The sequence below is a fragment of the Aythya fuligula genome, chromosome 5, assembly GCF_009819795.1.
Source record: "Aythya fuligula isolate bAytFul2 chromosome 5, bAytFul2.pri, whole genome shotgun sequence".
Taxonomy (NCBI): domain Eukaryota; kingdom Metazoa; phylum Chordata; class Aves; order Anseriformes; family Anatidae; genus Aythya; species Aythya fuligula.
Window position 1 is genome coordinate 53,373,436 of NC_045563.1, and position 21,722 is coordinate 53,395,157.

General features: G+C 44.4%; 1 protein-coding gene across 7 annotated transcripts; it reads right to left on the reverse strand.

Annotated features, from left to right (window-relative positions):
- Positions 1-483: 483 nt before the first annotated feature.
- Positions 484-21,219, reverse strand: SLC39A13 (solute carrier family 39 member 13). Of its 7 annotated transcripts, none has more exons than XM_032189051.1 (11): positions 21,099-21,219; positions 16,622-16,680; positions 14,923-15,222; positions 14,407-14,520; positions 12,588-12,709; positions 11,178-11,330; positions 5,774-5,863; positions 5,365-5,415; positions 5,021-5,153; positions 4,807-4,906; positions 484-3,303 (listed from the first exon to the last, which is right to left on the reverse strand). In XM_032189051.1, the coding sequence occupies exons 3-11, from the start codon at positions 15,188-15,190 to the stop codon at positions 3,228-3,230; spliced, it is 1,107 nt and encodes a 368-aa protein (XP_032044942.1). In that variant the 5' UTR covers positions 15,191-15,222; positions 16,622-16,680; positions 21,099-21,219; the 3' UTR covers positions 484-3,227. The 7 variants fall into 7 exon arrangements, with proteins under 7 accessions (XP_032044942.1, XP_032044944.1, XP_032044943.1 ...); XM_032189053.1 differs by lacking the exon at positions 21,099-21,219 and adding an exon at positions 20,366-20,386; XM_032189052.1 differs by lacking the exon at positions 21,099-21,219 and adding an exon at positions 19,864-19,920.
- Positions 21,220-21,722: the final 503 nt, after the last annotated feature.

Genomic DNA, 21,722 nt, shown 5'->3' on the forward strand with positions numbered 1-21,722 from the left:
CTGGGCTCCTCCTATACACGACATTTGATGCCTTTGTCCCATATGTCAGGTAACCAGCTTAGCCCTAAGTGCTGAGGAGCATAAGTACCAGACAGGCTTTGAGTTTTTCAATGAAAAAAGTATCACTAATCACAAAGTATGTTTGCCAAACTCCGAGTAGTAGTCAGTTACCATGCAAGTTCTCTGCTCAACTAGGAATAACTCACCTGGTGATACTTTTCAGGGAACACAGGCTGGCAACCAAGAATTATTGATCAGAACACAGCGTTCCTGGCCCAGGGTGCCATGGCAGCAGGTACAGCAAACTGGGTTAGAAACTTTTCTTACAATTGTGAAAGTCAGAGCAGTAAAGAACAGGGTCAGGCTCCAGAATTAACCAACCCAGAGACATTGTTCTGTAATTCACTGAAATTTGAATTGAATGTGTAGTTTTAGTTCAATGAAAAGTAGCAATTTCAACAACAACAATAAAAAACGCAAACCCACAATGAAAAACCATTTATTTCATCTCTATTGTCTCCATGCAGAGCAGACCAATACAGATGAAGTGGGAAAATGCATAAGAGTAGCTGAAAAAATAGAGCTTAGAAAATACTAGTCTCTCTGCATTTCCAAAAGTGACAAATGTGGTGGAGTGATGCTCCATTTCCTCCCAATGCTCTGCATTCTCAGCCCCAGAGCTGACGTTGCATGTAGTGGAAAGCCAGCCCCTCCTGTAAGCCCCGTGGATACCTTCTACAGGGTATCTTCCCAAGAACCACAGACTCTCTCGGCCTGTGGTATCAGCCAAGAAAAACAACTGAGAAATTCTTTCTTCAGTGTCATCCACTTCACATTCCTGAACGCTGAGCACAAAATCCTGACTGTAGTTTAGTCTTGGCAAGAGTCAGTGCTGATGCAATAACACCAACTCATGGGCACTCACCTGGCAATGATTCAACTTAAATACCAGCCTCATTTTGAGAAAGACATCTTGGGAAATGGCAGGCACCTCTTTCTCTACAAATTCATCCTCCAAAGCCCTACTACAGGGTCCAGCAAGCTCTAGTCCCCAGGGAGGGGGGAGAACACCAAAGCCAGAGCTAGGGAGGTTAATATATTTCCCCAGTCCCTGCGGGCTAATCAAATTAATCTTCCAGCAAAGCGGATGCTACATTCAGACTTTCTGACAACTGAATGACAGAGGGAGAAGCTGACAAAGGAAAGCAACTTTGTTTTCCAAAACACTCCCCCTCCCCTAAGGAAAAAAAAAAAAAGGCACTAAGCCTCCCTCACTGTGAAACTACTTACTGTGTGAGCCTGGGGTAAGGAAAGACGAAAAAAAATTTAGACAGCAGTTCCTGGGCAGAGAAAGCTGCAAGCATGAGCTCTCCAGCTCTCCCTGAAAAGTAGGACAGGAGCTGTCATAAGAAAAGAACTGTCTACAGTTCAAGAATCTCTTAGGAAAGTAAATGCCTCTGCTGCGGGCAGCATACCTGCATCATTGCTCCGACCCAAATTACCCCCTCTAGGGACAAGCCCTCTTGATAAGGCTTTGTGCAGGCTGGAGAGCTGTGCTCATTTAGAAAAGCTGTTTAAAAACAAAACTGAATTGGTGCAATTCACATTGTGGCACCTGTTTTGTATCCAATGATTCTGCTAGTTCAATTAGACCAGCTTTTAAACAGATTTAAGCAAAGCGAGGATAAGCTTTGCAGAATGGATGATCTAGCAATTGCCCATGTCTCTGTGGCACTAAAACATCCCTGTGGAATGAGGGCCTGGTCAGCCCTGTCTGCTTTGCCTGTCTGGGCAAAGTGCTAGAAATGTCATTCATTTTTATTGGCCTAAAATTGCCAAAAATGTTACCCCAAATATCATACAATAGAAAACTCTTTAAGCATGCTTAACACCACCGTTTCCTCTCCTTACTCAGCACACAACTTTTCCAGACCCATATTTTTTTTTAAATCTTTTAACCAACAGTTTCACCTTTCCCATTTCACCCTCCCTCCAGTATTCCCTGCTGCTTTGCCCCTTCCCTTAAGGAATTCCAGTATTATTGCTTATCCATTCATCCCCAACAGACTACCTCCACCATGAGGTAAGGCGGCCAGAAATAAGCTACCATCCCTAGCTTTGGTTATAGCACGCCCTTAAACATGCTACGTTGATCAGAGGAAAAGCTAACGGGGTTATATGCTGCTGACCAGGCTGTACTGAATGGTGTCCAACCACTGCCCAAACTGACCTGAGCCATGACAGTCCAGGACTGCTGTAAGGTGCCAGGCAGGGCTGACATGCTAATCCTTCCTTCTCAAGAGGGCTTGGAAACTTGCGGGCAGATGGTGGGTGAATTGGGTCTCAAGAGCAGACTTGGCCATGTTCAGCTGGCAGTTATGAGGAGAGGAAGGTCAGAAATAGCAGCTACGTGGCTTTCCTTTCACGTGTAGATGAGCTGATAAGTCTGGCAATAGAAGAATCATTTACTGACCATTTTTCAGAAAAAAAAAATAAAAAGGTTAGGCTGTGCTGGCTGTTGGAGTGGTAAGAGCTGAGGCAAGTGATCTCCAAGCTGAGCCATTTAATTGTAGTGACCTATCCAAAAGTGCCCCGAGTTCTTGGCTCAATTTCAACATAAGTAAATACTAAACAGACCAAAGAAGCAAACTGCCAAGGCTAATACTACCTTTAGGAACAAGTGATGTCAATGAAAAGCCAGAGATAAGTTGGAAAGGAGCCTTTCCCCTCTATCTACAATGCAGGTTTTCATAGCACCGTAACTCCTCGTGGATAGGGAGTTCTGGCTAAAGCTGTTGCTTTACTGTTGCTTTGCCATCCCTGTTCTGTCTCCAGCCCTCAGAGTGGTAGAAAAGTTCTTCATCGGCTACAGGGATCGCCTCTGTTGTGTTCACACGAGAGCCTGGGAGGTACAGTTCCATCAGAATGAACCAAATAAAACGTTGTCCATTCTCGGTGGAGCAGTTGTTCAGTTCATTTTTGCTCGCTGTATCTTTTGCTCCATAAAAAAATAGAAGCCCTGATGTGTGGGATTTTAGCAGAACAGGGAAAGGAGAGCCAGGGAACGAAGTCCTGCACACCCAGACCTCTTTCTCACCTGCTTCTCACACTAGCAGCCAGATCTGCACGCACACACATAGGAAATAACATTAGTGTTCCTTATTGCTTTGTAACAGCTCAGAGTCACTGCGGTGGCTCTGGGAGGCATCATGAAGTCAGTGCAGAGGTCAGTCAGTTGTGAATGAGAGTAGCACCATGACTGTAATGCCTGTACACAGGAGCAGAACTTGCTGCAGGGAGTTCCTGGGAAAGAAACAGCAAAATTAGGAGGGGTGTAGACCAATGCCAATAGGCAGTGATGTACAAGCTCATGACTGTTTTTTTCTTTGCCCTTCCAAATCTATCACAAGGAAAACACGGCAGTTGTATGACACCATTACACAGCTGAGAAGACTCGTTCCCAGCACCCCAAACAAAGATGCTGTCTATAAACTGACGTGCTTTTGTTCCACTCAGCTGCAAGGCTCAACTTAAGGTTTCCAAACCAATTTATGCTGATTCAGCTGTGCAATTACCCAACTGCATATTCCTGCCCTTTTACTCACAAGAGAACCAACACTTCAGTAGCATGTTCAAAGACTGATTAGGAACCTCATTCAACTAATAAATAGCCACAATTAAAAAAAAAAGCTGATTAATTTTCATTAATTTTACCACTCTTAATCAAGCGTAAATCTAAGATGGTGCTACAAGTGACTATATACCTGCTACACCTCTGTATACCCTGCGAACAGCTGGGCCAGCACAAGAGATTATCAAGCCAAAAGCAAGCTCCCAGCTGGTCATTACCATTTTCCTACCAACTGTTCCTGCCTCCTCAGATATAACTGTGGAGCTGGTTTTTGGGTCTTTTTTTTGATCACTTCCTGATTTGTTTCAGTGAAAATGAACTAGGTGAGTGGAAGTCTCTCATTTAAACTACAGAAGTTAACCTGTCAATATAATTGAAATATGTGGGAACATTCAGGGGCAGCTCTGCCAGCAGATCTTAGAGGACCTTTACTGTGACACACCTCGATCCGGACCTGCCAGAGCCTCAGTCAGGCTCCATGAAACTAGAATAATACAAACGGGGGAAGGCTATATATATGTACACCAGAATATAGCTATCTGTGTAGAGAAGGGATGATTGACTGAGGTAGGATACAGTGAAACTAAAAAATGCAGAGTGATGGAAAGAAACTTATTTTCTACTCACACAGCAACACAGTGACATCTAAACAAAATTATTAAGCAAGATGCAAAAAATAAATAATATAAAGCATCATTTCATGCAGTGCAGTCAAACTATGGGAGATTGCAGGAAGCCCAGAGTAATGGATAGGATCAACAAGAGATGAGAAAAGCATGTGAAAGATTTGTTCGTGTGTGGTTATCAGACACTAAGCCTGTATGGGGCTCTGGTTCAGACAGTCCCTAAGCCACTATCCCTAAGCCACTAGGTGTAAGAGCTGCGAAGACAGACTGTGGAAAGGGTCACCTTACTGGACATGTTTCTGAGCAACCTGCTCTAGCTGCTTGGGCTTCACACTGCACTAGCACAATCTTTGAGACTGACCCAGTTGAAGGTTTTCACGTTTTATAGGGTCTCTATGGTCCCATAAACTCAATAGCTAGCACAGCAGCCTTGTTAATGGGATTTGGAAAGCTGGCATTCATGTGCCCCCAGAACAGGCGTGGGGAACTGTCACAGCCCGGCTCCCAGGCAGTAAGAAGGGCAGCAGCACAACAGGAGGGAGCACTTACCACGGGTTCTTTTCCTCCAGGAGATCAGGCACAACATTTACCAAGGCAATATACAGAAATCCTCCAGAAGTGAAAGGGAGGATCCAGGCTACTGTTTCCCCTGCAGAAGCACAGAAAGCTTTCATTACTCCTGACACAAATCCATGGGAGAGAAGATACATACATGGGGATCATGGGCTCCTCACATTCCTACTGAAGTCCCAGGGAGCCTCACCTGCTCCTTTTGGTGACTGAGCGCATATTGCAAAGCAGGCTCCTAGAATCCCCCCGAGAGCTGTGGATAGCTGCATCTTGGCTGCGCTCCAGCGGTCAAACCCAGCCCGAAGTAGGATTGCAAAGTCCCCAACCTACGAAAATCAAGAGCCAACAGTTAACGAACATTCTCAGTCAGAGGTCACCCTTAACAGAACAAGTGCTTCAGGACTGTTTTTAACTTTCCACATTTCCAGTCTCCCAGAGAGCTTTCAAAGGGACAAGAAAACATAACTGGACTCAGCTCTTCTCATTCACACAATAAAGCACCCTTGAAACCCCCCACAAGATACAAAGCCCTCTCACCTCGTGTGGGATTTCGTGCAGGAGAATGGCCATTGTGGTTAAAAACCCAACCTACAGCAGAGGAAAGAAGGTGGTTAAGAAACAGTCCCCTAGATCGGAGAACAACACTTGCAGGATTACATCACAGCCCCTTTCTCCATGTTAAGGTTCTTACTAAATGTACAGATGAGCTAACCCTTCCCAAAATGCCAGGAGCTGGGGCAAACTGAGGTGTCAGGTTTGAAGAAGCTTGTAATTCTGTCCTGACCCTCCGATTCCTTTTTAATATAGACTCCATTTTATCAGAAACTTCCAGAAAGAGGAGCAAACTCCTCTTATTTTTGGTGTTGTTTGTTTTTTTTTGCATGTTGCATCACACTTGGGAACAGACATCTCCACTTCAGTATACAGCTGGTGACAGAAACCTTACCTTTCTGCTAACCAGGAAGCTGGCTGCTACTGCCAGGCCATGTGTGAAGTTATCAATGGTGTTGGCCAGCAAATTGAGGTATCCACTAATCTGCAAAAAGAGAAAAAGAGCCCCTGATAAAGAAAGAGACATACGATAAGAGGAGGTGCCAGACATGGCTCTCGCATGGGTCATACAGAACCATGATCAGATGGCAAAGGTCAGGACAATCTTAGAGTATGTCAGGGCTCAAGTACAAATTAAATGCTCCATTCAGTTCTAGAGTAAATTCAGCTTTAGTGTAGGCAAGTACTGTCAGAGATTAGGAAAGACATCTTACTGGAAGAAAGACAGACAGAGAGAGAGCAAATAACAAAGAAGCTTCAGATACAGAGAGAGAAAAAGGAAAAAGAATAAACCAGAATATCTGATTCAAAATTGAGTTGATACTGGGCAACACTAATTTACACAGGTGACTAGCTTCAAATATGACCTGACCTTGTTTTCTAGCCATGTATTTTAATACCTGTTAAATATCTCTTCTTCAAAAGCTGGCAAGAACAATGCAACAGAACAAATGCTGCTGAAACAGCTTTTTATAACCATAAAAATCTTGAAACATTGCACTAAAAAAACTTCTGCATGTGGGTTTGCTTTCCCTTAACAAAGAATAAAGAGAAGATAGTGATGACAGTCACCAAAAAAACACCTACTAGAAGGCTGGATAGCACGTATATGCATTTGTATGCTGACAGATTTCTGAACATTAAAAGTGTATGCCAGTTACCTTCTTCAGAATGCCAGCTCCAGGTCAGACTTCCCTATCAGTGCTATATTCCTGTCCAGAAAAATTGTGTACTTGACCGACCCAAAATGGTTTGAGGGTACCACACCATATCATTTGCTCAGAGGTTGTTTTTTTTATTTCACATCATATTTAACAAAAAAACTACCAGGTGTAGGTCCTGGGCCACTGCAGTTCAATGCAGTGTAAATTATCATCAATCCAGGAGTTAGCTACTATATCAGGCTGTCTCTGGACTGCAAGAACTGGGGGCACATGTTACCTGCAGTTACAGGGCAGCACCCAGTGAGCACTAAGGAGAGACCACGTAGAAAACGCTAAGCATTAACTTCTTACTTCACCATCAGGTAAGCCAAAATTTAGCTAATAGGTTTCACGTGTGCTAATAGGTTTCACGGGCCCTTTTCAGTCTTCTCTTCCCTTTTTCTATCAAACTTCCTTTGGGGAATCTTTTCTTCCTGCCACCTGTACACCGCAGCTCAGATTGAGCTTTCTGTTAGGTATCTCTCTCAAAAGCATTTACTTTCTGCAGGTTACTTTCCACTGCACAATCTCCAAACATCTTCACAGGCTTTAAACTTTTCACAGTGCATACATAGTTAAATATGAAAATAAGGAATTAAGCAAAGATCGTCTAAGTATCATGTTTAAGTAACAATCTAAGCAACATCTCCGCAATGGATGCAGAAATTCCCTGCATGTTTTTGCAAGAAGGAGAACACAAAGCAATGTGTGCATACAGACCCACAAACACAGCAGTTTTACTTCTCATTTTTTATTTTCAGTCAGATGTGACTGTCTAAAATTTCTTCTTTTCATGTTGGGATTTAATGTGATTGCATTTTCCCCACAGGCTAGTAATAATTATTCAATAAGTTTTATATTAAAATGATTTCCCATACCACTGTATAGAGAAAAAAATAGACTTCATGATTAAAACATTATGACTTTTTCTTGTCAGTGGCTTGGGCAAAAGCTGTCACTGAAAGAAGCAAAGCCTTGGAGTGTTCAGAAATAAATTGGGTTGATTTGACAGTTATGAGCCTCTGACATTTACATTCTGTGAATACCTAATAGGATGTTCTCCTTGCTCATAAAGAGCACAGCAAGATGAAGTGTTTATGTTCATGCTTCAGAATTAATGTCACTGTGCAATAAAACATACTTCTACAAATCAACGAGGACCCCTGTGCCATGGGGGAAAAAAGAAAAAGAATGAGTAAGGAAAAGGTACTCTACAAAGTTTTTACTTGATGAAGGAATAAAGGCTGCAATGCAGGGCAGAACCAATCTGTGTTTGGGTGCAAAGGATGCCTCCCACTTGCAGCGTTTAAGCTAGGACAAGTTGTTACAGCAGCAGCCAAAGAGTGTAAGTTCTAATAGACATGGAGCAAGGATGACTGATTGCAGCTTACTAATCACTGAAGCCTTGAAGAGTGACATTTTTGTTTAAGTAGTATCTTTCCATTTTGGGAAAAAAGATATAAGAAAAAACTGTTACTGAGCGCATAGGAGAACCAAAGAAGCCTTTGCTATAGATTTTTCTTTTCTTTTTAGGCTCCTACCTTGCACACTTCAGCAACATTTTCTCTGCATGTTCCTTTCCCTCCCCAGTGCAGTCCATGACAGCCACTTCTCCACCAGACAAGGCCAGTGAGACCTACCTGCTGATCTTCCAACCAGGCAGAGCTGCCAAGCAGCATGCAACATCTAAGTTCTGCCAGAGTTTTTCAACAGGACATTAGTCTGCATTCCTCCTCTACTGCCACGCTGATTTTTATGGCTCTTGCAGAAATCTGATTACCCTTCAGATTTCTACCCTCTCTGAAACTCTAGTAAAATTAATTATGGGTTCAAAAGTTACTGAAAAATGAAGGGCAGAACAGATGGACAGGCAGATGGAATGACTGCTTATGTTGTTTCCTAAGGAAACAAGGTAGAAATATCTTGATAATTTTGGTAATCTCCCCCCTACCAGAAAGACTATTAAAATCTTCAGATTAAATGCCCAGAAGGTGGAAAGTTAAAATTATATACATTAACTCCTGAGTTTCTATTTCATGTGTATTCATAACAGTCTGCAAGATTAAATAGACATGTTAGGATTTTAAAGCTAGAAGAGGTCTCCATGATCAGCTAAGACCTATATAACACAACTGAAACAGAAACTTCAAGTTTCTGCATAAAGCCCATTGTTTCTTAAGCTGTACTGTATTTTGTAGAAAGAAGCTTAAATCACACCTTAAAGCCCACAAGTGACAAAGAGTCTATGTCTCTAGGTAAGTTATCCCACTGGCAAATTACCTTCCATCACAGTTGTCTTCTATTTCTAACCTGTTTTTATTTAGTACAGCTTTAGCTTTTCACATATAGTCACGCCTCTTGCATGGGTATTCATACACCTTAAAGTCAACCCTGATTCGTCACATCTATAGAGCTAAAAGCTGAAGAAAAACACTTAAAAAAAAAACACGTACTGCAAACCTGAAGTAATTATTTCAGCTCTTTTCTGATCACTTTGCAATTTATTGATACTATTTTGGATATCATGAATAATACTACAGAAAAAGCCAAATAAAGAGTCAGGTCTACTGATGAGGTCTACTATGGAAAGGAACACTTGCTTTTGGTCTTATATACTATTTCCTACTCACTTGGTCACCCTCCTGACTATAGCATCATAATGGAAGACTGTACTCAACCAATTTCCTACTATGATTCTCACACCTTTTTCCAAGGCATTGACTTCCTGGAATCTCTCCCTATTTTATAAGTGGGATCTGTATTCTTTCTTAATCTATTACTTGATATTTGCTTCTATCAAAACATGTTAAAAATTCATCTCTTTTGATCAAATTACTCAGTTTAGCAAATGTCACCAACCTCATGCAGTCACAACATGACATTTAAGAAACAGAGTAGTATCTGCAAATGTAAAGATGTACTTTTCTTTAAACAATCAATTACAAAAATCACAAACCAGTAATGAACAGATTTGAGAGGGGCTGCATTAATCCAGTCCCTGCTTATAATATAGAATAACAGATTTTTTATATTAATAAGGTTGATTTCATGCAGTACCAGTTTTATTAGAATCTGGGAGAAAGCTGTCATTACCAAATTGTCAAACTACCAAATTGACCAGATTTGTCATTACCAAACAATCTTATGACTGAATAGAAGCAGGGAAAAATGTCTAGTTGACAGAATTTATCTCCCATAATACCATATCAATTAGCAATAATTACATGATTATTTTTCACATTAGAACAAGGCACTGAGCAATTGTGTCCCCCATCAGTGTTACATTTCTCCTTGAAATCAGGGGAGGACTAACCATCCTCAAAGTCCGCAGTTCCTTGTATAAACCTTTCTAAAATAAACACACAATGTTTCCTAACCCAGTAATACTGACTTTTTCAGAGCTATCAGCTCCAGAACCACCAATGAAGCACCTTGCACTTTGTCATAGTGTTCAGATTACACAAACGTTACAGGTATCAAAACCACCCAGTGATCTCAACATGTATTTCACATCGTGTAGTAACAGCTACAAGGTTACAGCAGAACAACTTTAAAATAGAAAGAGTGAAGAGCCTCTGACTGACCACATGTCCAGGTTTGGGCTAGTTTGTGTAACTACACTTTCTGTTCATAGTCAATCTCCTACAAATCTTTCATATTTTTAAGTGCTTTCAAACTCAAATTATAGGTCCTCCTTGGTCAAAGTGATCTTTTATTCTCTTGCATGTTATGGTCACCCAGGCAGGGTTTCTCACAGTGCAAAGATAGTAACAAAAGCAAAAGCAAAGCCAATCTAGAGGTTAGCACTGGAGGGTGGCTACAGTCCTCCTTTTCTGTCCTCCACCTCCAGTCCTGTGAGCTCGCTGACTGATCTCCCTTATCCCAGCACTACTTTACATGGAAAGCTGATTTAAGATGATAAATTATGAAAGAAACCTACAGGCAAAATAATCATCATCATCAAAAAATCTTTGCCTGCTTAGCTACCTGAACAGGCTCACTGTAGGGGTCAGATGAGGTCCAGTGCAAATGAAGTGATGAGAAATGCAGGTTTGGAGGCAGAAGTGGAAAGTAGGCACTTTTGGGCAGCAGATGGCTGCTATTCAAAAAAAAAAAAAACCCTGAATTTAAGTTTTACAGCTTCAACTGTCAAAATACATCCAAAAGGTGCCTTAAAAGGAAGCATGCTGTTCACAATTAATACAATGTAGGCACTGGAGAAACAATTAAGTCATTACTCAAAAAGTTAAGCAAATAAAGATATGTTGAGTATAAGATAATAGAGTAACTTGAAAAGTACTGTACTTTGGTCTCAGGATTCAGTCAAAACACCCATCCCCAGGCTTATGCCTTCACAATAGTGATTTTGCCTCTTTTGCATAAGCTGCAGTGCAGATTTTCTCCCAATGAGTATCCTATTTCCTTCCTGCTGTGACTTTGACAGAGCAAAATTTAAGTGTAACTCCCTCAAACACTGAGTCCCCCACTCAGGCACACTTCTCTCTACAGACAACTCAGCCTCCTGACTGAAAGATCTTTGCCCGGAAAACATAGGATGCAAATCATCTAGAAAAGGGCTGTTTGTGGGTCTCTTACCTTGATTCTGTTGTCTGTTGGACACGACGGAGGAGTGGAGCCATTACACTGAGTTGAACCTGTTTCCTCTCTTTGGGATCTGCCTGATACCTTTGACAGGGGGTAGCCACTTCCATTGGGAATCTTTCCAGCTGGTGCTTTGGAATCACAGCCCTAAATTAGCAGAAAACAACTTGTCACTGCCTTTTTGTCCTCAACAAAGAGCACAAATCTAGGTTAGAAATCCAACCTTCAGCCTTAATAGTTTCATTCTTACAACCCAAATCAGTAGCTTTGGTACCCAGATCTAACCATGACAATGACCAGAAACAAGACAGACTTCAGAGAGTGTCACACCTTGTCACATCTGCGTAAGAGCAATGAATTCTCCGAGCATCAGGAGAGGGAAAATAGAAAGATATACAGGGAATCAGAATCAGGCCCCTTTGACATGAGCAAGGTTCCACTGGGAAGATGAGGGCCTCAATCTGTCAGTCCTGCTGGCAGCTACTGCCCAGAGAAATTCAGTTCCATCTGGGAAAGAGTCTTGTTCTCCCCAGTGCATCAGGATAACTGAATCCCAAGGAGTTATTCTATAGCTGGGATTGTCAGCTTCCAAATAAACTGCTCATCTCAGACTTCAGTCTCTATGTATGAGCTGAAGTTCCTTTCAATTTAATCTCGAGTCAAAACAATGGCTAATTGCTTACCCAGTTCCTGACCTGCTCTTTTCTCTCTCAAAAGGCATGGCACAGAAAGTACTGAACAGCCTATAGGAGAGGTGCTGCTAGGAACCAGGCAGATGGCTTAGGACTAGCCACTGTCTGTCTTGGTGTTACCTCCCGGTTCCTGTTTTGTCAGTGTTGCTTCTTTGCTGCTGGGTGACTCTTGTCTGAATCACTGCACAGCACGACCTGGCCAACTATAAACCCTGCCTACCACGTTAGCAGCTCCATGGAACAAGCACCTGGTTCCGATCACCCCCAAGAGAAGTGGACAGCAAGGAACATCTTCCAAAGAATGCTGTTCTTTGCCCTGACTGAGGACGCAGAAGGAGAGTGAGTCTCAATTACTCAGTAGAGCATGTGTCAGCAAACTGTCATCCCCCAGAGGTTATCTGAGGCAGTCTCAAATGCAGAGCACTCCAGCTCCCAGTCCATATAGAAGGGGAGCTCTTTTTTCGCACAAACCACATCAAGAACGAAACCAGCCCAGAGGTGAGAAATCTCAAGCTAAAACCACACAAAGCCTGTAGAACCACGTGTCAAAGTGGCAAAACGCTCCCAAAGGCCTTTGATAAGCTACTCACAGCTCCAGGATCCTTTGCTGAGCCTGCCAGATAGGGCAGATGAGGTGTTTAATACAGTGCTTATGTGCCTGACTCACCATCTGAACACAACAGCACTCCCTCCCCTCTGGCTACTCACTTACCACACCAGGACACTCCTTCTCTTCTTTCTCTAGGAAAATCTTCTCTAGCGTCAGGAAGGTCAGGAAGCCAATAATCACCCAGAGACCCAGAAGCTTCTGCTGCTGAAAGCTCTGCCCTTCTCCTAAGGGACAACAGAAAAACCTTCATGTCACTTCCAAGAACAGTGTCTTCCCATATGGGAACCCCACCTGCCCCAGATAGTTTAATCACCAGTCCCAAGACAAAAACCCAAAACAATAGAAACACCTCTTGCAAGGAGTAAAGAGCAACGGTATCTCACAGAAAATTAAGTTAACCTGCTCATTGTTGATCTAAGTAAAAGGTGTCCTCATCTTGAGACACTTAGTGTGAGAGCCCCCACCCCTTTTACTTCAACAGCACAATCCAGAACATTTCTTGACAACACTGGGAACTTCCCAGTGCCCCAGAGGCATGTTAACATTACATCAATAAAAATCCTGCAGCTCTACCTACTGAGCAGCAAGACCCAACATGAAACCTAACATCAGTGGAGCTACAAACTCACCTTCCCATTTCTGCCACACCTGGGCAAGTTATTAAGCCCAAAGCTATAAACTTTCTTTTCAATTACAGCCAAGCTTGTGAGATAATCATCCTTTCAACCCGGCTGCAGAAATGGAGGTTGCAGTGGAAGAACAGAACGATTCTGCACTGGGGCATATACAGGTAATGAAAAATTTTATGCTTCAGGACAACATAAGAAGCAAACAAGCTAGAGCAGGAAGAGAGAGTCATTAGGGAACCACTGCAGGAAGAGAGGAAAAAGGACAGCAGGTAGGAGGTTGTGCTAACAGTACCAAAGCCACAAAAAGGAAGAGAACCACAGGATCAGTAGATCTGTGGAGCATTTCAAATCCCAGGAGATGGCCGTAAGGAAGTCTGGGAAACCTACAGCATCCTTTTCACCACTCTTTCATTTTTAGCGATAAAAGAATTTCTTAGCTTCTCAACAGGTGGGATGCAGCAGCACTTGCCTTCTCACATCAGTTTGCCAAAGCAGAAAGATACAACTGCTGCAGGTTTCAACAAGTCTGGCCATCCAAGGGGTGAAGGATACACACCAATACCACAAGCTGCATCCCAACAGCGTTTAGTTTGCTGACAACACAGGTTTCTGTATTTGTTTCCCTCCCCAGCTCCCCAGACACCATCTTAGTCAATATCTCTACTGACAATCATTTTTTCCATGACTTCTCCTTGAACAAAGATTGAGAGGAGAACACATTTGGGCTCCAGCTGATGAAGTGGAGGGATCCCAGTTAGTTCCAAGAAAAAGGCACTAGGAGAAGCACTGTGATACAGATTTACAGGCAAGATGATGCACATGATAGGGCAAAAAAACTCCACCTAAGATAGGAGACATGTTCATGTATCATGTACCCGACCACACACACATTCATAACTTTCCATCAGGTTAAAGAAGTATTCCCTTTCCTTAGGGAAAGGGCAAAGGAAAATCAAAGATTTACAAGAGTCCAAAGCAAGGCAGGAAAAGTTGATAGACAAAAAACCTGTTAGAAGTTACTAAAAAAAGTAATCATGCTCATCTCAGGAAGTTTCTGATCTTAAAAACTTTGGAGTACGAATAGAAATTATTACACGTTTTTATTCTTCATATACTTTTCCCTAAGCATTTGCTTTAACACAGTGTTCAAAGCAGAGTAACAGTCTAGACCAGTTTTTGGGCCAGGGCTGACAGAGTCTGGCTGGTTTTGTATTTTGGGGATGGAACAGACTCAAAAAAATGTAGCAGTAGGCACAGAATGAGCTGCTTCTACGCATATAAGGCTTTCATACCTGTTGTTGCACTGCACGTGTAGGCCCAGGCTTCGGGAAGCAGGTGCAGAAACACATTCCCCAGTAGCCCACCAATTGCAAAGCTCAACAACTGCTTCAAACGACGTGATCCAGCTAAAAAAAGAAACAAAAACCTGATTATAACTCAGCTTGAAGCCAAAACATCTCCAGCTGAGTTTCTGCACAAACAGACCTAAATTAGAAGCATCTGCAAACCAAGCTTTCAAAGGAGACAGCATGGAAGAAATAGCTGGAGTGCAAAAAGAAGCCCTTGTACTGCAAGGCTGGGACAGCTGTGTGTGGGAGGGTCCTGGACCAAGCAGCTCCCCAGGGTGCACAACAAATGCTATTCTGTATGAGTTCCTTCCAGGACTTGCATGTGTTAGAGGATTCCCCATCAAATTGACAGGTAGGCCCTAAAGCACTGCAAATGGAATGCCTGCTCTAGAGGAGATCCTGTTCATCACAGTCACAACCAAGGACCTTCAGAAAGGCTACCGCAGGTAGCAGGCTTACCTTCTGACCGCAGAGCAGCTCCTGTCTCAAAGGGGATCACGAGCAAGGGGAAGACCCCACTCAGCCCCACCATGAACGAGCCGATGAGGGAACAGATCCAGGCATCCAGCCGCTCACTGCTGAACAGGTTTCCCCAGGACTCTGCTTCCTTCTCGCACAGAGGGCCAGAGCTGGCAGCAGCATGACTCCTCGCGAGCTGCTGAGCTTCACAGGCCACGATCAGAAACAAGGAGAACGTCCCATCAAGCAGAAGCTTTTGTTTTGTCATCGCTAAGTGGTCTCAGCCAGGCTGGCCGATCTCTGAAAAGAATAGAGAACAGCTCTGAGTGCATGCTAGAGGCTCTTGCCCACCACCCAGGAGAAAAGGCCTTGGTCACGCCATTCCATCCCTCAGCATCTTATTGCAGGTGGATATCCCGCTACCCCCCATAAGGAAGCATCCGAAATTTTCCCCAATTTCAACACAGTACTAAAGGACACTGCTTATCATCAGGTATGTAAGACTGTGCATGAGACACCTTGCGAACAAGTCTTCCTTCCAGAATCTTCCCTCCAGTGGGCTGGACAAGGACTCCCCAGGCCCAAGACCCGCAGGTAGCTTGTCCTTGCCCTTCAGTTTCCCAAGGCTCCAGAAAAAAATCTTGGCCAGAGACATTACCAGGATCAGTCTTCTCTCTGCCTTTTTGGTGAGCTGCTCTAAGAGCCCTCTCTGGCCCTTTTTACCATGAAATTGGCATGTCAAAATTACAAAACCCAGGGGACATGTGGTTGTGGGAATACTGGGTAGAAAAGGCAACTGAAGAGATGGAATAGCATCTAACAAATCAGGATGCAAGACAGGTAACTAAATGGGAAAGCGAACATAACAGAGGTCCATACAGTCATGACCGGTGTAAACAGTATAAACAGGGATAGATTATTCACCATGTCTACAACCCCACGTACTAACAGCCATCACGTGAAGCCAGTGAGGGTCGGCTTCAAAATGAAAACAAACATGACACCAGCTGGTAACTTGCGTGGCAGCATTTCTCCAAAACCAGTGCAAAATTTTACATGGATTCAACAACAGACAGACCAGACACTAGGAAAATAAATCTATTGATTGCTCATGGTTAGACAGCTCGTGTTAGACGCAGGAAATTCCCTTATCTGAAAGGAGCTGCAGATCGAAAGAGTAGTTGGAAAATATCATATATACTTGCGCTATTTTTACTCCTTCCTACAAGTCTGCTGGGTTAGATGGACTCTTAGTCAAAGGCAGCACAGCTGTTACTAAGAACTCTTCAGTCATAAGAGAACTGGAGAGAAAAAGGGCATGTTAGACGTGGAAAATAAAGATAATTACACACTCGTTGGCAAATAGGAAAGGAAAGCAAATGACACAAAGGCTGAAGTACAAATGCCTCCTTCAGTTTCCAGAAGGAGGAGCGAAACGTGGCAAGCAAAATTAATTTGGAAACAGGAGAACAAAGTGGGTTAGAAAAGAATGCCATAATGATTGCAAGGCAGCTGCAGATTGAGAGGAATAATGGCATTCACCTGAAAGCATTTAAGAAACCAGTCACAGTAATCTGAAGCATCTTTGAAATTTACAGAAATATGGGAAGGCCACAGAAGGCTCAAGAAGCATCATGCCTCATCTACCTTCACAAAAAGAAACAAATAAAAGGAGGGTGCGGCTGAAGAAGTTACTGACCGGTAACTTCAATCCTCTGAAAGGTTCTTGATGAATTTAAGTGATCAGTTTGCATTTACCTATAAGATAAGAAAGCGATAAAGACAGCAAAGTATTAAATAACAGCCAAACAGAAAGGGGCCTGAAATTGTCAAGAAAAAAAATCAGGGTGTTGGAACCAATCTAAGGGCTCACTGCAGCGGAAGAGGACAACGTTGACCCTTGTCTCCCCATCCTCTCAGGCAGCCTCCCCTTCCCATGCTCACACCCGACTCCATGAGCGAGTGGGTTCAGAACAAATCAGCAGAGACTTTTTAATCCCCAGAAGCTCTTCCAGTTTCGGTCCCTGAACTAGACCACTGCTGGAGGAAGGCCCAGCTGCAGCAAGCAACCAAGGGGAACAGTAAAGAACAGAACCTGTGAAGGAGGACACCAAGCTCCAAGCACAGTAACCACAGACATTAGAAGTAGGAAGGATGCAAGAAGGAACTGCTGAAGATGCTAGCTTGGCTGGCTGCAAAAGAACCACTGAAACTTTTTGTGGAAAGATAACATCTATTGGAATGTAAGCTACTGACCCATACAAAACCCACCAGTTGTTTCTGGACAAGACAAAAATCCTTTAACATAACAAGTTTAAGCCAGCTCCGTTTTTTGTGGCATCTGATTGCAGTGTTATGATCTGGCTGTGAGAACCCTAGACCTACCTATCACATGCTGTCAAACCAACCTCAGCAAAGATGAGCACAAAAGAGCAGACTAATGAAAAAAAAAATCAAATGGATATGACAAAATACTAACTCCAATGTGCCAGGAGGGGGGGAAAAAAAAGGCATACATGACTACATTGATTCAGAAAATAAATCTGAGCCAGCAACACAAGCATGCCACTAAGCAGGCAAATGACATCCCGGGACATACCAACAGCTACACTGTTTGTGTGACACGGAGGCAGTGAATCCATTCTACTCCCCACAAATAAAACTTCAGCCAAAAGACTGTACCCACCTCACACACTGTACTTTATAAAACAGATGTAAAAATAAAGACGTTCCAGTAGACAGAAACAAAAATACGAGCTTAGAAAGTACAACCTGGAAGAAAAGACTGAAGGACCTGGGTGTGTTTAGTCTAGAAAAGATAAGATTGAAGGGAACAGAACAGTCTGCATACAGCAGAAGTCACAAGGGGGAAAGTGCTCAACTCTTCCACATTGTGGTATCAGCTCAAGTAGTAAGCACAGTTCAACTTGGATATGAAGAAACTAGTTTACATAGTGCCAAAATGCTGATAGACTGGAACAGGTTACCTATGATGCAGAAACATAAAAATAAAAAAAAGAGTAAGCTCCTTATCCAGATGCTCTTTCATTGCAATGACTAGATCCCCTCTTGAAGTCCCTCCCCGCCCTATGCCGCAGACTCCTGCTCTACTGGCAGGACCCTACTGCAAGTGGCAGCTCTTATCGGTTATTATCAGCACAGAGAATACAGAAGGCTGAGTGGCAGAAGTAAGAGACGTTTTCACCTCACAGCACTCCAAGTATCCATTCATCTCCACCACTGAAGTGAACAGGCACAGGGCTGATGCTTGGATTAGACCTTGAAAATGACTGAGAACAGCTTATTTGTGAGGGGCAAAGCCATTCCAGCCCCAAAAAATCAGGATTAATACAACCACCATATCAGTAGGAAGACGCAAGGAATACACGTAGCAAAACAACTGTTCTCCTGCAGCTTGGCAATGATGGAAAGTGGCATAAACTGGCCCCTTCTGTGCCACGGTTGCCACAGAGTTAACAGCTTTTGGGAATCGGTGTGGAAAAGAAATCACCACAACTGATGCAACAGGTCCAATTCTTCCATCTAGTTCTCCCCACTCATAGCCTGTGTCTTCCCCAGAGGACACCTGGAACGGTCTCCGAGACTGAGTGACCAAAATCCTGGATAGAGGCCGTAGCACACAGGGCAAAGGACATGTCCAGGGCTCTGAAAACAGGCTACGTATCAGGCTTCATTTCCTTTTCCCAGCAACAAAAGGGACCAGGGTTATCCAAAAATATGGTGGTGAACAATAAAGAGTCACAAGGGGTAGAAAACCAATTCTCCTAATTCAGCTGTGTGTCAGTCAATCTTCTGAGGTTGACAGATCTTTTTTTTCTTGTTAATCACACCAGGGAAAAACAGTACATTTCTTCACCCCATGCTGGCTGACCATCACTACCTCATAGCTCAAGAACATCCCCCAGTCTCAGGCAATGAATTCCAGATGTAAGTAAAACAGCTATGAGGAACTCGGTGCATTATCCAGGACATACACACACTGATTTTTGTGCTCAGCTAATTATTTAGAACACGCTTCCTGCATATGCTTCTTCACAATATATCATAACTACTTCATATCATAACCACTTGCTCCAAAAAATGCAGGTTTAATTCCATAACCCCTTTGTTTTTCTATCACATTGCTACATGCTCTTCATGAAATGTTAAGTTTACTTCAAGTCTCTGAAATAACACTGGCTACTCCCGAGACATATTTTAAGAGGAAGGAAGGGAGCAATCAGAACATAGTCCTAGGATAAAAAAAGCTCAAGAGAGAAAATAATACCCTGCACCACTACAGTTTCAGAGGATGGAAGATGTCTTTACCTACCCCTAATTTTAGACATCAGCATCTGTTTTAGGTACCCCATAAAGAAATTTCTAAGGAAAGCAATTGTAAGTTCTCAGAGAGATCCACTGCCACTACGAGACATAAGCATAACCACATTTATAAGAGATGTGGTTTTTCCTCAAGAAAAGTATATGTATTTAAGAAAATGCCTAAGAGAAGAATCAGCATTGCATCATTTACTCATCAGTTTTGACACAGATGTCCTTTGCTATCACACCTCCCAACCATGCCAGGAGCAGAACCTGTTCACCAGTACTACCAGCAGGTCCCGGAGCAGAGCACTGAAGTCAGGTCTGCTCTGGCTGGGATTCTGAACTGAAGTAACAGCGAGGTCTTCCCAGCTCAGGAAAAACAAACATGAAAATCTGCCATTTACACACTCCTTAGTGAAAAGAAGGGGGAGACTGAACATCAAGTGAGAAGAGGACGTGCCCTCCTCCTGGGAGGCTCCCACAGCCTCCCCTGCCTCACTGAGCTGGTCTGAGGCTCAGTGAGAAAACAGTCAAAACTTACAATGCCAAGGTAAAAACCTCCTGGAAAACAGAAAATAAAACATGTACACGATAAAGATTCCTGCAGCGACCCACCTCCTCCCTTCCTGGACACTGCCTTTTCAGACCACACAGCTTCAGCTCTGTCTCAGCACAATTGCTCGCTGCCACACAATGACATTTCAGATGTTGTTGAGAGAAGGGGAAAAAAAAGATCTTTATAACAGCCGTTATAAACAACTGTTTTCCCTGGAAGCCAGTTGGCTTTAGGAGTTGCAAAAGAGTATTGCATGGGGAAAAAAAAAAAAAAAAAAAAGTTATTTTTCCAGGGAGGAAGCATTATTTCCAGCCAAAAAAATCCTCCACTAAGCCGCCTCCCTCCATTAGCCCCGTGGAGGGCTCTGAACTCCTCCTGGATGCCTGACCCCGGGCGAGGCACGGCGGGCCTGCAGGCTCTCTGGGCACGCTGTGCCCCCCGGCACGACCCCCCCTGTTCCCCATTCCCCTCGCGGCGAAACGCTGCAGGCAGGGCTCGTTTCTGCACAGCGTGCAGCTAGAGGCACACAGCGCAGCGGGCACGGCTCTGCCCTCACCTCACCTCACCCGGGAGCTCCCCGTCCCACTCGGGGGGCCCGCAGTTACTTCACCAACTTTCCTCAGCCCGGCCCCTCGGCGGCGAGGCTCCGCGAAATGGCGGCGCCAGCTCCAGCTCCCAGCCGGTCCCCTCAGCGCCCCGCCGGCCCCCTCAGCGCCCCGCCGCCCTCACCGTGCCGCCGCCGCCGCCTCGCCCCGTGCCTCCGCTGCCATCCAGCCGCAGCCCGGCGCCGGCCCGCCCCGCCCGGCCGCCCCCAGTCCCCGCCTCCCCCGGGCCGGCCACGTCGGTCCCGGCCTCCTCGGCACCCGCCGCGGACCCAGCGCCGCGATCGCTTCCGGCCGCCGCCAGCGAGGGGCCGGCGCCGGGCCCGCTTCCTGCGGGGGCCCGGGGGGCTGCCAGTGCCCTGCTGGCGCTGCTAAAAGCGGAGCAGCCCCCTCTAACACTCGAGTTTTTTAAAAAAGATGAAGTCACTTTCGCGAGTACCTGCCGCTGCACGGGGTTCTGTAGCAGGTGGATGCGCTACAGCCTTCCTGGAGGGGATTTGGGTGACAGCAGGGCTCTGGCAACGTAGCCCTGACTGCTAATGGTGAAAATACCCACGGTTCTTACCGAGGTTTGCAGAAACTTCGTGTGCTCAAAAAACTAGGTCAGCAGAGAACAAAGATTTACTTTTATACAAGCCGAACTACCTCAGAGCTATAGTTTCCAATACGCTTTCCAAAATACACTAACGTACCTTTCGGTTCCACCTCTTACCATTTCCCCTGCGACTCAGGACGCCGTGCTCACTCCAGTTTCCAGCACAAACCCCGTTCCCCTAGGAGACGCTGCTGATGCTGACGTTCCTCCTGTCTGCAGTCTCCCCCCGGTCTCATTACATCACTCCAATGTCACGCCGCGGAGCAGAGTTTGGAATTCAGTCGGCCATCAGTGGCCTGCGCTGGCCGGGCTGCTCTCTCTGCAGCCGTGTAACAGGAATACGACCCGACAGGGACACATTGCGAAGGCAGTTTCCGAAAAGTTTGGTCTTTCTCAGTCAGAAGCAGAAAGTTTATGCTGGGAGCTGAATTCTCAAAGCAAGTTTTCAAAAGGAAAGGATTTGGTTCCGAAGTTGTAGGCTTTGTGGTTGCTGTGTTCCACAGCCGCCTCCCTGTTGCCTGAATAACTGTCATCAGTCCCAGTGGCGCAGTTCCCTGTGCTGACGGATCGTGTCTGTGATTATCACAGTAACAACAGGCAGGCACTTCCTCGGGTAAACCACACCACGCTGAGCACCTGGGACTGTCGGAATCACGAGCGGTATCCCGGGCTCAGTGAAGTAAATGGGTTTGCTTTTGACTTCAGTGGTGCAGGACTTCAA

What these genes read in the sequence shown, in the direction of transcription:
- SLC39A13 (XM_032189056.1), bottom strand. Translation starts at nt 15,190, where the DNA reads ATGACAAAACAAAAGCTTCTGCTTGATGGGACGTTCTCCTTGTTTCTG. An exon ending in CAACAGACAACAGAATCAAG is followed by an intron (nt 5,864 to 11,177) that starts GTAAGAGACCCA and finishes CTCTTTTTGCAG; the next exon opens with ATTAGTGGATACCTCAATTT. An exon ending in TGCACGAAATCCCACACGAG is followed by an intron (nt 5,154 to 5,364) that starts GTGAGAGGGCTT and finishes TGATTTTCGTAG; the next exon opens with GTTGGGGACTTTGCAATCCT.